This window comes from Musca autumnalis, unplaced genomic scaffold (assembly GCF_047663935.1).
Source record: "Musca autumnalis isolate F117 unplaced genomic scaffold, ASM4766393v1 scaffold_3, whole genome shotgun sequence".
Classification (NCBI taxonomy): Eukaryota; Metazoa; Arthropoda; class Insecta; order Diptera; family Muscidae; genus Musca; species Musca autumnalis.
Window position 1 is genome coordinate 114,523,964 of NW_027411866.1, and position 15,539 is coordinate 114,539,502.

Genomic DNA, 15,539 nt, shown 5'->3' on the forward strand with positions numbered 1-15,539 from the left:
GACCATGCACCTGGCCAAAAATCGAAGAAAGAATTATAAATTTACACTAGATACTTTTAAATGTTGTTCAAAAGAGTCCGCTGCGTGTAGTTATGACATTTTTTCACATTCAGCTAAATATTGGGCAATATCTTTCTTAGCCATAGTAAGAACGCTATTGCTTTGGTGAAAATCGGTTTACATTTGGATATAGCCCCTGGGTACACAAGCAGCCTCGCTTGCTTGCCTGCTTCATTTCTGACATAATAAAAACAAGTAAGCAAAGGCTATAGTCGGACGGAGCCGACCATGTGATACCCTACACCACAACCTGTAGGAATTAGCTATGTGCAACCGCATTGCGGGTATGATTCCCAGGCCTGGCCACATCTAATTTTCCACGGTGGCATAATACCCCTTTGTAATGCTGCCGATATTTCCTGATTATTTCAGCCATGAAAAACTTCTCTACAAGTGGCAACGTGTACACGCCTTTCGGATTCGGCGATAAAAATACGTCACATATCAATGACATAACATGAATTCATTCCCTCCCTTGTCCCTACTGGGATTTTGTGGAACAATTTTTTAAATTATACATTTCTAAACAATATGCCAAAATTGGAAAGTTCACATTGATTGTGGGTTTATTGAAGATCTATCGTCCTCACATATGCTTGGTAATGCACGCAGTTTTGTAATTTTCAGAGCATTTCGAAAATAGTTCATTGTGGTTATATACATATTTTATACCGATAGAAATAACTAATAATAATGAATAGAAATTCAAATAATTTGAATGCAAACAAATTTTTGAATCCCAAAATTATTCATATTCAATTACACACTAAGTAAGATAGTACTTATAAGTCCGCTCCGCTAACGGTGATATACCCTCAGCATTATCTCAGGAAGTATGGACTTACTCCGGAAAAAATTGTACCGCTGCAATAGGTACCGTGAAAAGAACCTTCTTCAAAAAATTCAAATAAATCCGAAACTGGTCCTTAAACTGCACTTTTCCCAAATTTTGTGTAGGAGGTACTCGAAGAACGGGACCGATATAGTCCATATTCCAACCTGATACATGACTGGGTGAAATAATAGGATGTGCAAAGTTTGGACCCAGCAGAAAATCCCCTTGAGAGTTATCTTGGGGATTTGCCATTTTAGTTAGGTTTCTTGCTTGTTTTTCAGGGTTTCTTGGACCTTTTCGGCCATAATCTCTGGAGGTGTGGACTTGCCACTGCAATTGTACCATCGCTAAGGGGACCGCAAGGACAATCTGCTGAAGAAAATCAAAACGATTCGATAGGACTCTTAAATTTCACCTTTCCAAATTTTGTTTGGGAGATACTTGAAGTTGTGGAATGATATAGTCTTACCGGATCTATATCTGGAAGGAATACTAATATATGGAAAGTTTGGACCAAATCGATTTCGCACTTCGACAATTATCGTTCACACATTTTTTCAGACAGTGAAGAGTGAACCGATGTGGCCCATATTCGAAATTAAACTAAGTTTGGGCAAAAATTACGAAGTGCAAAATTCGGTTCTAATCGGTAGATCTGTTCGGGAGTTATCGTGCGCACCAGCCAGCTAGACAGTAAGAGAGACAGATGAACGGAACTGAAAATTTCGCTGTCATGATATAAAACAATTGGTAGCATGGGAGGAAATTATGGTTCTCTACAGAAACCCCATTACATATTAGGCAGTATTCCCGTTATCTAGCAGACATATTATTGCAATTTGCATCAGGGGAAAGGTCAGTAGTTATTATTCCATATGTAGGCTACTTTGCCGGTATATGCCTTCCAGAAATTAAAACATGGACCCAAAATAAAATCTGAATATTTTTCATACAAAATTAATGATCAATGTCACCCGCTAAATAATATCAGATCATCATTCAAAATTATAGGCATTTTCTTCTACCTAAACTCATACCACGTGCAAAATTTCGTGACTATTGAACTATAATTGCGACCTCTAGCGGGTTTATAATTATACTACAAACAAAAAAGTGGATATATTAGGCTGTAACTCTGTTATCTGATCACGTACATCAAGATAATTGACATCAATTAAAGGTCAAGAAATCGTCTTCCAAATGTAACTCACGAGTGGGGAATGTGTCCTTTAGGAACAAAGATATAAGATGTTTATAAAAAAATTTCACAATTTTCACACAAAAGTTGTGGTCCATTTAACCCTCTAAATATCCTCTGATCGCCATCTCAAATCGCAAGCTTCTTCTATGTCATATACTCTTATCTTATTTTAAATTTCGAGGCTATCGGACTATTATTGCGACCTACAGAGCAACTACAAAATCGGATAAATATTATGTTTTTGGTCCATTTCACCCGCTAAATATTTCACGATCATCACCAATTAAAATAGCGATCTATTCTGATGTGAAACCGACCTCCATACCAAATTTCGTGACGATCGGTCCATAATTGCGGCCTGGAGTTTGATTACAATTTATAATGGACAGACGGACACACGGACGGACGGACGGACACACATCTCAAAATCGCTTTATCTCGCCGAGATATGAAGATTGGTATACCACATTGGGGGTCTCCGACGAATATTTCGCGGTGTTACATGAATTTTTCCGAAAACAAACTTATAATACCCTTTCTACATAGTAGTGTAGGGTATAATAAAAGAATACGTAAAGTGCAAGGATTCCAAAAAATCTTAACTCAAATATTTTTTTTTTACAAATATAGAAATGGTGAAAACTTGTCCACCTATTTTAGTTTCTAGTTTTTTTTTTTTTGCAAAATTGATACCCGTATTTACTTGGTATGTAATGCAAATAGAGATTCCATGTAATTGGGGACTTATAGTGAAATTAAGTGGAGAACAATTTGCCTTTAACATCATAATTCTCAAATAATGTTTTGTAGGACAATGTGGCACAAACTCAGTTGAAGTAAGACTTTAACCATAAAATGTGTTCTAATTTTTGCATATTTCTGGAGTTTAGATAAGATATAGAGTTTTGTTGTATTCTAGGACCCTATAGCAACATTTTATGGCGAACAAATTTGTAGAATATTTTGATCTGCTACGATCACATTTTATAGGAGAAGGGATAAAAAGACCTTATTAATGACCCACGTGAGTGTTAAATAATATGAAAAATGAAACCAGCTACCAAAAAACCCCAGTTTAGACCAAAATCCAAATTTTTCAGAAAAGTGACCACGGTACGATTATGATTGTGTAGCCACCACACACGGTGTACCTGAAATAACTTTAAATAAAAGTGTTTACACCTGGGAAGTTTTTGCGGATTCTGAAATTACAATGTTCATAGATGTGGAAATAAAAAAAAAACAAAAAATCGCCGGAGGGCTTTTCAATAAATCGTGGTAAAAGTTCACATTTTTAGGGTTTGCTTAGGTTTTCACGATTTTGCTTAGAAACGAAATGGAACGAAAGAAAATATTGTAGCAGTGAAAATCTCTACAAGAAAACTCTACTAAAGAAGACTTCTTATCGCACGTCTTCACTGTCCTAACGCACGGCTTGCTCTGGTTGAGTCCTCGACTAATATGTGTGGAGATGGCGTGCAGCGCTGTCGTCATGCTGTGCTTTTACGGAACCCGTGCAGATGATCGGCAACTGGATACCTATTTCTGACGATGGGGAGGACTTAATCCTCGGTGGTCTTTGCTACGGGCGACAAAAGTGAAATCGGCCTTTACGATTCGCCTATAGAGTTGGTGTTTTCCTCCAAAAGTTGTTAAATACTCCATATTTCTTAACTGAATTCTAGAACAATCACAAAGGATTTTGATTGATTGCAATATAATATTTTCGATTTATTTCAATTCGATATTTCCTGCATTCCCTACTATTGAATTTCTTCAAAGTGGTTTTCAATCGACTTTTTTCCTAGTCTACCTTCTTTAAGTTAGTGCCAGTCGACTTTCCTGGTCAACATCTCTACTAATTTCATTCTTGAAACACATTTATCTCAAACAAAAATACAACTACAACAATAAAAATAGCAAATAAGATCATTGTGTAATTTTGTTATTATTGAAATAAAAAATTGTATTTGATTTTGAATTCAGCTTGGTTTTATCATTTTTATATCTTCTTTTTTATCTCTTTTTGCATTTGCAGTTTGGCGCTTTAACTCCTTTAGAACCCCGGCTAGGAAAGAAATTAATAGAACCACTCACAAATCTTATCCATAGGCAAGTTTATGTTTATGTGTCTCTCTTAAAACGAAACAAAACAAAAGAAAATAATGAACAAAACTCAAAAAAACAAAAACAGAATAAAAACCTAAAAAACATACAGCAAGTGCAATTTTTGTGTTAACGTCTTTTGTTTGACGATGTTTTCTTTTTGGAAATGAACGTGTGCGTATTGTGTATAATTTCCTTTATGTTGTTGTTGTTTTGTCTTCTCAATGTAATGCCAGCCAGAGCGCAAACAAAAAGAATTATTTAAAAGCTTTTTACAATTATGTTCACGTACCTTCTTGTTTTTAATTTTTCCATAAAGTGCAATTAATATATGTAAATTATTTAATTTTTGTTTTGTTTCATATTTCATTTATTGTTTTTCTTTTAAATATAGAAAATTACATTCAAGCAAATCTCACTTTCACTTTGTAGCTTTTTTAAGTATTTTCTTTTCAGTTTTTAATAATAAATAATTTTAAAAAGTATTATAAAATATATTCATAAAATATTTTACATGTTTTAATTTATAATGTTTTTTTTTAATTATTTGTCCATTTCAACAGCACATCGGCTATGAGTTTGCTGTATGAATGCATTAATACAGTTATAGCTGTGCTGATCAGCATTAGCAGTGGTATGCCAAACCATAGTGCCTCTATACAACTTTGCGTACAAAAGTTGCGTATCCTTATTGAAGACTCCGATCAAAATTGTAAGTTAAACTTTCAGTATTAGTACCGTTGTTGAATAATATATAAAACATGTATTTTTGTCTTACAGTAAAATATTTGGGCCTCTTGGCCATGTCAAAAATCTTAAAAACACATCCAAAAAGTGTTCAAGCTCATAAGGATCTCATTTTAGCTTGTTTGGATGACAAAGATGAATCCATACGCTTGAGAGCATTGGACTTACTCTATGGCATGGTATCGAAAAAGAATCTCATGGAAATCGTTAAACGTCTTTTGGGACATATGGAGCGGGCGGAAGGTTCCAATTATCGAGATGAACTTTTATATAAAGTTATTGAAATATGTTCCCAAAGCTCGTATTTATATGTTACCAATTTTGAATGGTATTTAACGGTGCTTGTTGAATTGATACAGCTGGAGGCGGGTTCAAAACATGGTGAGTAATATATGGTTTATATATACATACATATATTGAAATTTTTATTTTATTCGAAAAGACTGGAATAGAAATGATTTAATAGAACAAAATGTTTGTATAGAATTGGCTTGGACGGTACCGAGTCATCATGCATGTTCCATTCAAATACAGAACCAAGGAAGCCATTGATTGTTAAATAGATAGCATATGGGAAACCAATGTCTGGGAAACCTATGGTTTAGATATTAAAATCTAATGGTGTCGAATGGAGAAAGTCGGACCTTTAACTCACTAAGGAATACAATAAATATTTAGCCTTTAGGCTAAAGAGGGTATATACACGTTGATACGATGAAAATGTGCCTCATCGAAATATTGGTCCGGATGAAATCCGTTTCAGACAATTTGGAACCGAATGGAGCTCACAATAATTCACGAACGGATCAACCGATTTGGTTCTCGTAACAATGGACTAGGGACATGTTTTTATGCAACAGGTTGTGCTCGCGGATTCCATATTTCCTGAAATAATGTCCCAAGAGCTCTATGTTAGGGTAACCCTAGTATCAGCTCATAAAGTTCAAAAAAATGGCAACACCTTAGCAATGATGCATGCCTCAGTAGTTTTAAGTTATTATGGGGGTTATTCTGAATGAATATTCGCCGTGATTCGTGTCTTTCCACCGTTTCAACTTAAGGGAGAAAGTGAAAAAACTCACGGAGAATTTTCGTTCAGAATAACCCCATATATCTCTTCAACACATTCATAGCGATTATGAATCTTCACGTAGGGAGCTACTCACAAGTGAGTTGCAGTTCACTTTCACCTGCTCGAGCTATTACGATTGGGCAGGGAGGAGCACAAAAAGTGAACAAGGGTTGACAAGTCGGAAAATGGAAAATAATGGCGCGACTTGTGAACCCTTGAAATAATAATTTGTGTTACCATACCGTCATTTTTTGCACAAATAACTTTGGGATTATTAAATTCTTATTTTTTGCATAAAAAGTAAATAAATTTTCAAATTAATAAACATTTCTAGCAAGAAAAATGTCGGTTATTAAAAATCCACTGTAAAAGAACATGAATATTGGTAAAAGAAAATACAACATTGAAACAACATGGCAACATCTGTAACAGCTGTTCTTTTGTTTTGACAGATATGTGAAAATTGTTTATTTACACTCACTGAAGAATTCGTGAAATTTATTGGAAAATCGTAAAAAAGTGAACAAATGTCGTTTAAAAACGTCATTAAATGGCTACAATAAGTAAATGTTTAATGTTGCATTTTGGGTGATAACAGAAATGGCAAGTTCTGAGGAATACCAAGGAAATGGAGTGGAAGCTGTACCAGCGATGTTAGGACATCACAGGAGATCAATGATTGGTTCAAATGAGGTTCAGCATTTAGCCAATTCCAAGAATTGTAAATACAATTCGTGAAACATCCGATATTTTCTCCAGTATAAGAACCAATTCTATGAATGCTAAGTATAATTCCTAATGCTTTCTTCAACACTAAAACCAATTTAATGAATTTTAAATACAATTTCAATAAATTTCAATTGTAATTCCAATTTTTTTTTTTGTTCATGGCATATAACAACCGTTACTTAAAATACTATTCCAGGAAATTGCTTGGTGTAGATACCATTCCACTGGGTTATCGACGATGACGTGATTAAGATCTCAAAATGGTTTGGATCTTTTTGGGGCAACGGTCTGGACTTATATTCCATCAAAATATTTGATTCTATTCAAGCTTGAGGGCAAGTGATTGGACATGTCATCTTTTTAGCACCAGCACCCATTTTTTCCAAGACTGCGACCCCAAAAGTTCCAAATCGTGTACATTACTCTCTCTAGGAACAACAATCGCAGACATGGGTTGCTCCAGATTGGGTCCTTGTATATTTGTGAACCGCTTTATACAGTATGCACCTTTTTGATCTGTCCATACCTGAAAACGGGGAACGCTTTAGTTACAGTACTTGCTTGGGCGTTACCGTGAGAGCCATCCCAATCACCATCTAGTAGGTTGGCCCGACACACTAGGTCCATCAAGAATGATCTTCACTTTCTAGAGAGGAAAGCCCAACGATACAGGAGAGAACCCCTTGCTCAACAAGCATTTCAAGTAGGTTTGTATAGCTTTCACATAGTCGCAGTTTCTAATGTAAACAAATATAGTGTGAATAAAGTCCACCACAAACCAGAGTAGTTTTTGCTCATCTATACTCGGGATATTGCAGTCGTCTAAATTCTTATAGGGCAAATGTTGATAGCACCATGCATAGCACTCTTCGTCTTTTAAAGGTGCGATGCCAAACCTAGTCATTTAACTTCAGTGGATAGTTACATCCCATTCTTGGAACTGAAGTTAGACCCAATTTTTACCAAATTCTGAAAGAATTCAGAGATTCAGACCGAATTCGTAAAGAACTCTGAAAAAATGTTAGCGGTAAATGTCCTAATATTTGTTTTTGTCGAAAACATATTGGGATTAAAAATATAAAGAAACTCTTATCACAATAAGGTAGAATCTATTCCATTTCCAATATTTCAACCATCTTTGATGGTCATCCTCAGGGATTGGCTTTCAAAAACAAGAACATTTGTTTTATGCAACTATAAACAATATGGTAGAAATTTATAATAACAATGATATTTCTTTCTTTTTATAAGAATAAAAACAAAAAAATTTTAATTCTTATGTTGACCTCAAGCCAAAATTAAAACCAAAGAAAAAAGCGTCCAAAGGTCAACAATAACCTCAAAACATAAAAAATGTCTAATTATTTTTTGTTGCTTTCAACCTAAAATACAATTAATTATCATTACAGATACAAAATATTCGTATTTTTTAAAATAAATGACCACACTTAAATTTTTTTGTTCAACTCACTTTGATTTCGGTAGTGAGAAATTTCAGCACAAATTTGCCTCTTTTTCTCACTTTTTTTACATTTGTAATAGCTAATTTTTTCACGAACGTGAGTTTTGCTTACCCTCTTGTTGTTTATAATAAGGGAAGAGTGAGAACATAACAGCACTCACGGCGATATGATGTTTATAATAGGGGAGGAGGCGAGAAAGAGAAAACTCACGGTGAGATGCCGTTCATAATTTGGCTCATTGTCAGTACACAGCCGGTTAGTCTCTTTAGTCTTTGTTTTAAATCAGGTATCGGCACCAATACAAATGCATTGTTTGCGGCCTCACGCATACGACTCTCTCTCGCTCTCTCCACAAACAGCATGTGCGTTAATGCATTGCTAAAATTAAAAATCATTGAAACAACCGACAACAGAACCTTCTTCTTTGACTTCTGAACGAAGACTGAGAGGTGGTTGTTCTGTTGTTATTCTCATCAAGGGCACGTGTGCCCCTTTTTGCCGGACATTGTTTTAAATATCGCCTTTTATTCAATCGACAACCTCCGCAAGAACATAACACTCTAAATAACCCTACCGGCACCAAATCAAATCACTGAGGAGCCATGGCTGAAAGATTCTTTCAGTGCAGCAACACAATCGTATGATTTCGTTGCAGTACTTGCTCGAGTGTTACCGTGAGAGTCATCCACCATATGGTGGATAGGACCGGAGAACATCCCCCATCTATCGCAGCCGAGGAGCTTCAGCTGACACGACAAATCAGAGTAGGTTTGGATCATCTACGCTCGGGATGAATTCCCATAGGACAAGAATCTATGACACTGTGCAAAACATCTGCCGGCACGACACGCTGAACCTTTTCAACAACCCTGCCAAACCTACTCAACCAACTCCAGTAGATTTGTGCTGCGTACATCAACATTTTTCATTAAGTACAGTTTAAGGTTTGTTCGAGGATACCAAAGCTCTTAAAAATCCACGGTGACCAACTAAAGTACCTGATGGGCACGTTAACTATGGAAAGGAGTGATTGACATTGGTCCCACCTTTGCCCATCGTAATGTTTCTCTCGCACTTAAACCAAGTACGAATGGACTATATCGGTCCAACTCCTTAGGTTAACCAAAACTGTGCAATTTAGGGAGATGTCTACAATCGTTTTAACATTTTTACCACAGGGACTACCTGTTGGATCATATTATGACAGTATAATTTTAATATAATTATAATTACCCTATGGCTAATATAATTACCCTATGTTTGTAAAAATCGTATGGCCACCAACAGTGACTAATTATTCTTCCAAACTTTCGTCATATTCGAATATTGAAATTGAAACCTGTTTGCGAATAAATTTTAAATTTTATTACGGATAGTTCTTGCAGTATACATTACAACAGATATGTTTTGCAACAACAATCCATGCTGGGTTTGCTTCTTTTCATTATGTCTGAGAAGGAGGTTGTATCTCTTTCGGCAAAGCACTGTTTTACTTGTTCTGCATACATGTAATAAAACATTCTTCATAACTTTCCTTTATTAATCTACCTTTCTGATATATTTCCAGGTCGTTTGATAGCTGAACAATTATTAGATGTTGCCATAAGAGTGCCTGTTGTTCGTCAATTTGCTGTAAAGGAAATGACCAATCTATTGGATACATTTTCCGTTTCATCTCAGAGTAATTCAATGTACGAAGTTTTATATGCCGCCGCCTGGATAGTTGGCGAATTTTCCAAGTAAGTATATTATGTGGAATTAAAGACTTTATGAAATTTTATTGCATATCATTCTTGTTTTTAACAGTGAATTGGAGGATGCTGAGCATACTCTAAATATTCTATTGAGACCACGACAAGTGCCGGGACACATACAAAGTGTGTTTGTACAGAATGTTGTAAAATTATTTACACGTTTGGCCACGACTTGCTTAGAAAACGAAGATCCCGAAGGATTAGTTAGGGTAAGATGTTTTTTTTGGATTCAATTTGTGTGCGCATTATTATTCATTTTTTTCTTAATTTAGCTTTGAAATCATGTTTTGGAAAAACTACAAGATTTTAATCTGTGTGCGCATTATTATTCATTTTTTCTTCATTTAGCTTTGTAATCATGTTTTGGAAAAACTACAAGATTTTAATAGTTCCGACGATATTGAGGTTCAAGAACGTGCCAATTCAGCTTGCATTCTCATTGAAATGTTGAGAGCTCAATTTAATGATACCGATGAAATGTGTAATCATCAAGTTGATTTTATTGGTAGCGATGATACAACAGTAGAACCACAAAAAAGAACCACCGCCATTCCCACATTGGCAATAGAAATTGTGCAAGAAATGGCTTTATTATTTGCCGGTGATCTAATACCTGTAGCTCCTAAAGCTCAACGTAAAGTTCCTCTACCCGATGGCCTTGATTTAGATGAATGGATAAATCCACCACCTGAAGATGATACAGATGAGTCATCACACGATGAAGAAAAGGAGGAACTGTTTGTTAGTGCCTCGGCCCAGATGGATGAGAGTGGTGGAAAGAGGAGGCATAGTGATGAATTGACACCAGAACAAATTGAACGTCAACGCATGCAACGTATGATTGAACAATCGAATAATCCCCATTATTTGAAATCATCACCTTCTACACCAGATGTTGGCTCTTCGCATGCCCGTTCTTTGAGTAGTAATAACTCACAACACAACGCCGATCAGTATGATAATATTGATGATATACCTATAGCGGAGCTTTCATTAGATATACCATTGAAAGTTGGAGGTAAAAATCTTAATCTTATTTGTATTTTATTGGGTATCATCAATTATTGTTTTTGTATACATTTACATTTACAGCCACTAAACGTTCGGACCAATATCTACTGCAAGAGAAATCCAGCAGCAAGGATAAGAAAAAACACAAAAAATCCAAAAAGAGCAAAAAATCAAAATCAAAGGCTACATACAATTCAACATCGGAATCAGAAGATGGTTAGTATTTTTATATCGGACTTAGGTTTTGCCAAACTGTTATACACTTTTCTGTTAATTACAGATCCTAAACCCATGCACATTGTCAATACAACTCTGGATATGCCTGAAGGAGTTTCTTTGTCCGATGGCGATGACAAAGATGGCAAATTTGATTCAGATGATCCACATAGAGCATTGGATATTGAATTGGATATGTAAGTATAAACAATAAAATAAATACACTTACACACATTCAGACGACCTCGATTTAATGTTAGTTCAACTTTTCCCTAAAATGAAAATCACAATTTAAAAGGTGCTTAAGTTGTAGTGGACTCGGAGATGATGTTGAAGTAAAAATTATGATGAGCTAAACATGATTATCGGGTAAAGATGACGATAGAATATCAAGAGTTATTGCTCGATGAAGAGGGAGATGAGGTAGGGATAATGATGAGATATTGCTTGGAAAGGAAAATTGTAGTATTTATGAAGCTTTGCTAAATTAGAATAAGTGATTGGCAAAGTTAAAAAGTATAATGAGTGTATCTAATATCTATCCAGTATTGGATGTACTCTTGTTTGCAACAAGGTGCACCTACAAAGTAGGTGTTCGACAGTCTCTATCTCTTCTGTATCTACACATAGCCTGCAGTAGTCATTGCAACTATCATCCAATTTTGAAGTTAGAGATTTCACTCTGCAGTGACCCGTTATAAGTTCCACTGTGATTTTCATTCCTAACTTCTCGAGTGAGAGGAGGGAGGTCGTTATACGACGACAGGCCAGATTGCTTTGGTAGTAGCACATTGTGGCCGGACAGTTGCATCAACTCTATATCGAGGAAATCCGCCTGGGTTTTGAATTTTCCATTTTCCTCTCAACGTGCCCAACCACATCATGTTGGGCGATTTCCAAAGATTTGTCCTTGGTATAGCGTGCAGAGATCTACTGATCTGTTTCGGACGTAACTGTGTGCTAATTTCCAGATGCAGTAACCTTTCCATAACTTTTAATAGTCTTCGGGTAGTGTCACGTTTACCTCTTTCCATAGGCGAAATCGCTAGCAGGCCTTCAAAATCTTCGTCAGGATCGTTAGTAATGACCCTGCCGGTCCCAGTGATTTATAAGGCTGAAAGCTATTAATCGCCCACTGTAGTATTGAGAAGCTAGTGAGTCGTCTATCAGCTGCTCATCCTCGTCAGTTCGAGTTTGATTATGACTTGTTGTAGGCAGGACACCATAAAAATTAGCACAACAGGGAAAATGAACCCCTGATACCATATCCAGAGTATCTTGTCCAGGAACCGTCGCTCCGCTTGATATTTGGATTGGGTATCCTTAGTATCGAATAGCGAAATCTAGCCGCTTCATAACTCCCTCTATAGACTCACTAAAACTAGCCCAAGAGCTCCGCTTAGCTTTCTTGATTTCAATCTTGTACTTATTGCCTTGTAGGCATCCCAATCCGTACTGATCTTCGTCTTACTGGCTTTATTGTTGGATCTCCTAGCTAGTTTAAGATGATGATACCGGTTGGAATTTTTTTTTAGGATAAGTAATTGGACAGGAATCCTCATAGCTAGTTAGGAGAGTGTTGATTAGGGAATTTTTGCTAAGTAACTATAGATGGAGGGTGTTTCTACCAAATACAGAATTGGTAGTGAACAACAACAGGCTTTAAACGCCGTCCCAAATTAGTTATTTGTTGAGCACCTAGATCCACACGAAAATTATTCGAGTTCGTTCCTCCAGATTATAAGATCTTATTATGGTTAGATGCCAACACTAAAATGTCGAAGACATCAACCTATCAACATTGAATGCTGTTGTTGCTACACAACGATAGGTGGCAGCACAACCACTACTTAAGAATGTTTTAGGATAGAACGTTTCGTTGTGATAAAGTATTAATGACACAAACCGCTATAATATGTAGTCGTTTTACCTATGCGATGATAGACGGCTCGCGCTCCTGTCAATTGCGGATAGAGTTGGGTAAATCTTGTTACTAGTTCACTATCCTAGTTCCGAAAAGTATGAGTGATTTCATACAAATGAATTTATGAAATCACTTATTCGTAGTTTTCTTTTTACAAACGATCCGATCGATTGGAACTACATAGTGAACTAGATCATTCAATTGAACTAGATTGGGACAACTCTAATACTGGAATAGACACAAAAACATACCCTTGTAGGCTTCGAACAATCAATAACAACAGGGGCCTAATCACTGGAAGCACTTTTCTTTGTTTTTTCTTTATAGACCCGATTTGGAGGAACCCAAATATCGCAGTAATAAAAAGGATTCCGCCGAAATCCAAGAACTCTTCGAAAGAGAAAAAAAATCAAAATCAACATCTCAATCATCAACTCATAAAAAAGAAAAGAAGAAAGACAAAGATAAGAACAAGGAAAACGAGAAGGATAAACAACATAAATCGTCACACAAAAAATCGAAAAAATCAACAGCAGCAACAGCAGCTAATAATAACGATGTGAATAGTGCCAATCTTTTGGGTACATCATTGGAAGAATTGCAAGCACCCATGAACATTTCAAATACATTAGTCCAACCCACCTCCAACACAGAAGCCTCTATTCTTTCCTCCATTGACACAACTCAAGAGAAACGTAAGAAGCATCATAAATCTCACAAATCACACTCAACGTCGTCGACAATAACATCAGCCAAGGAATTGAAAAATTTGCAACAAAGTAATGATAATGAACTGTTGGACTCCTCTTCTAAGACGACCTCTACCTCCATGAAAAAGAAAAAGGATAAAAAAGAGAAGGAACACCATCATCATAAGGACAAGAAAAAGTCTAGCCACCATCATCACCACAAATCGTCCGTGGCTGCCAATGACTATGAAGAAGCCTTGGGTATTTCAACGCCCAGTAAAGAGATTTTTTAAACGTTGCGCGTTTGCTTTCGTATTCCATTAAAACATTTTTTTGAACAAATAAAATTATTTAACATTATTTTATCTTTTAATTAGTATTGAAAATATACATACATACATATTTATAAAAACAAATACATACATACATTTATTAATGAAAAGAGGAAGAGATGTGCAAGCTCTTATTTCGAATCCGTTCTTTTTTGAAATTTTTCTCAAAGAAAAATAATTGTTGGCAATTTTTGTTATATAAAAATATACTTACATATTTGTAAAAAACAAGAACAAAATCATAATGAAAAAACAACAAATAAAACAGAATTATGTGTACTATAAAGAAATGATTATGAACAATTATTTACAAAATATAATATACATTACTTACACATAAATACTAAATTAGTTCGTAGTAAAGAAATAACTTAAACCAATTAATAATAATAAATAAAAACATAATATTTTATATATAATCGTATAATGTATAGTTTATATATTAAATAATCAATAATATTCTCAAAACACAATACAAACACGAAACACACACAATACACAGATAGCGTATGATCAACTATCATGTTGATAAATAATTATATTTTTAATTGAAATCAAAATAATAGCAATAACTACTTTCAAATTAAACTGTGCAACAACAAATCGGCAGATCTAAGTTAGATAATGTTCATCATGTCAAGATACGTAATGGGTACTTTGAAGCATTATAAAGCTGATCATGCCAAATCGTACTGTCACAACAGTATTTGATATGTATACATATATATACATATATTAATGTTCGTTTTTTCTGGATGTATTGGAGTTAGTTGACTAGGTTTGGTAGGGCAGTTGAAAAGGGGCAGTGTGTCGTGCGTGCATGGCCCGCATGCTGGGCAGATGTTTTGTGCGGTGCGATCGATCCTTGCCCTATAGGAATTCAGACGACTGCACAATCCGGAGCGTATTTGAGCCAAAACTACTCCGGTTTCTGGTGCCAGCTGACGCTCCTCAGCTGAGATAAATGGGTATGTTTTTCGAGGATCGCATTCACACAATAGTTGTTGTTGTTGTAACAGTGTTTATTATTATGTTTGTATGTTCGTTCTTCTGTTCAATCTGGCTCTGGGTCTATCTCCAGTTCCAGGAAAGTGGCTGCTTCGAAGGGATGTAACCACAGATCCCCTGGAGTTAGATGAGTAGGTTTGGCTGGGCAGTTGAAAATATGTTTTGTGTCGTGCGGGCCCATGCCACATACTGGGCAGATGTCTTGCACGGAGCGGTCGATTTCCGCCCAATAAGAATTTAGGCGACTGCAATGTTCCGAGCGTAGTTGAGCCAAAACTACTATGGTTTGTCGTGGCAGCTGACGCTCCTCAGTTGCGATAGATGAGGGATGTACTCCGAGAACTTTATTCACACTGTACTTGCCACACGATAGTACTTTATGGCATCTGCGA

General features: G+C 35.9%; 1 protein-coding gene across 2 annotated transcripts in view; it reads left to right on the forward strand.

Moving 5' to 3' along the window:
- Positions 1 to 14,563, forward strand: part of g (adaptor-related protein complex 3, delta 1 subunit-like garnet) — a 34,251-nt gene extending 19,688 nt beyond the window's left edge. Inside the window, exons 7-15 of one of the 2 annotated variants that reach the window (XM_073973975.1) lie at positions 4,135 to 4,208; positions 4,766 to 4,914; positions 4,983 to 5,330; positions 9,781 to 9,952; positions 10,020 to 10,176; positions 10,316 to 10,985; positions 11,060 to 11,194; positions 11,259 to 11,391; positions 13,446 to 14,563. In XM_073973975.1, the coding sequence (XP_073830076.1) occupies positions 4,135 to 4,208; positions 4,766 to 4,914; positions 4,983 to 5,330; positions 9,781 to 9,952; positions 10,020 to 10,176; positions 10,316 to 10,985; positions 11,060 to 11,194; positions 11,259 to 11,391; positions 13,446 to 14,100 (2,493 nt within the window). In that variant the 3' untranslated portion in view covers positions 14,101 to 14,563. The remainder of the gene's footprint in view (positions 1 to 4,134; positions 4,209 to 4,765; positions 4,915 to 4,982; positions 5,331 to 9,780; positions 9,953 to 10,019; positions 10,177 to 10,315; positions 10,986 to 11,059; positions 11,195 to 11,258; positions 11,392 to 13,445) is intronic. The other variant, XM_073973976.1, reaches the window with a different exon arrangement.
- The last annotated feature ends 976 nt before the right edge of the window (positions 14,564 to 15,539 follow it).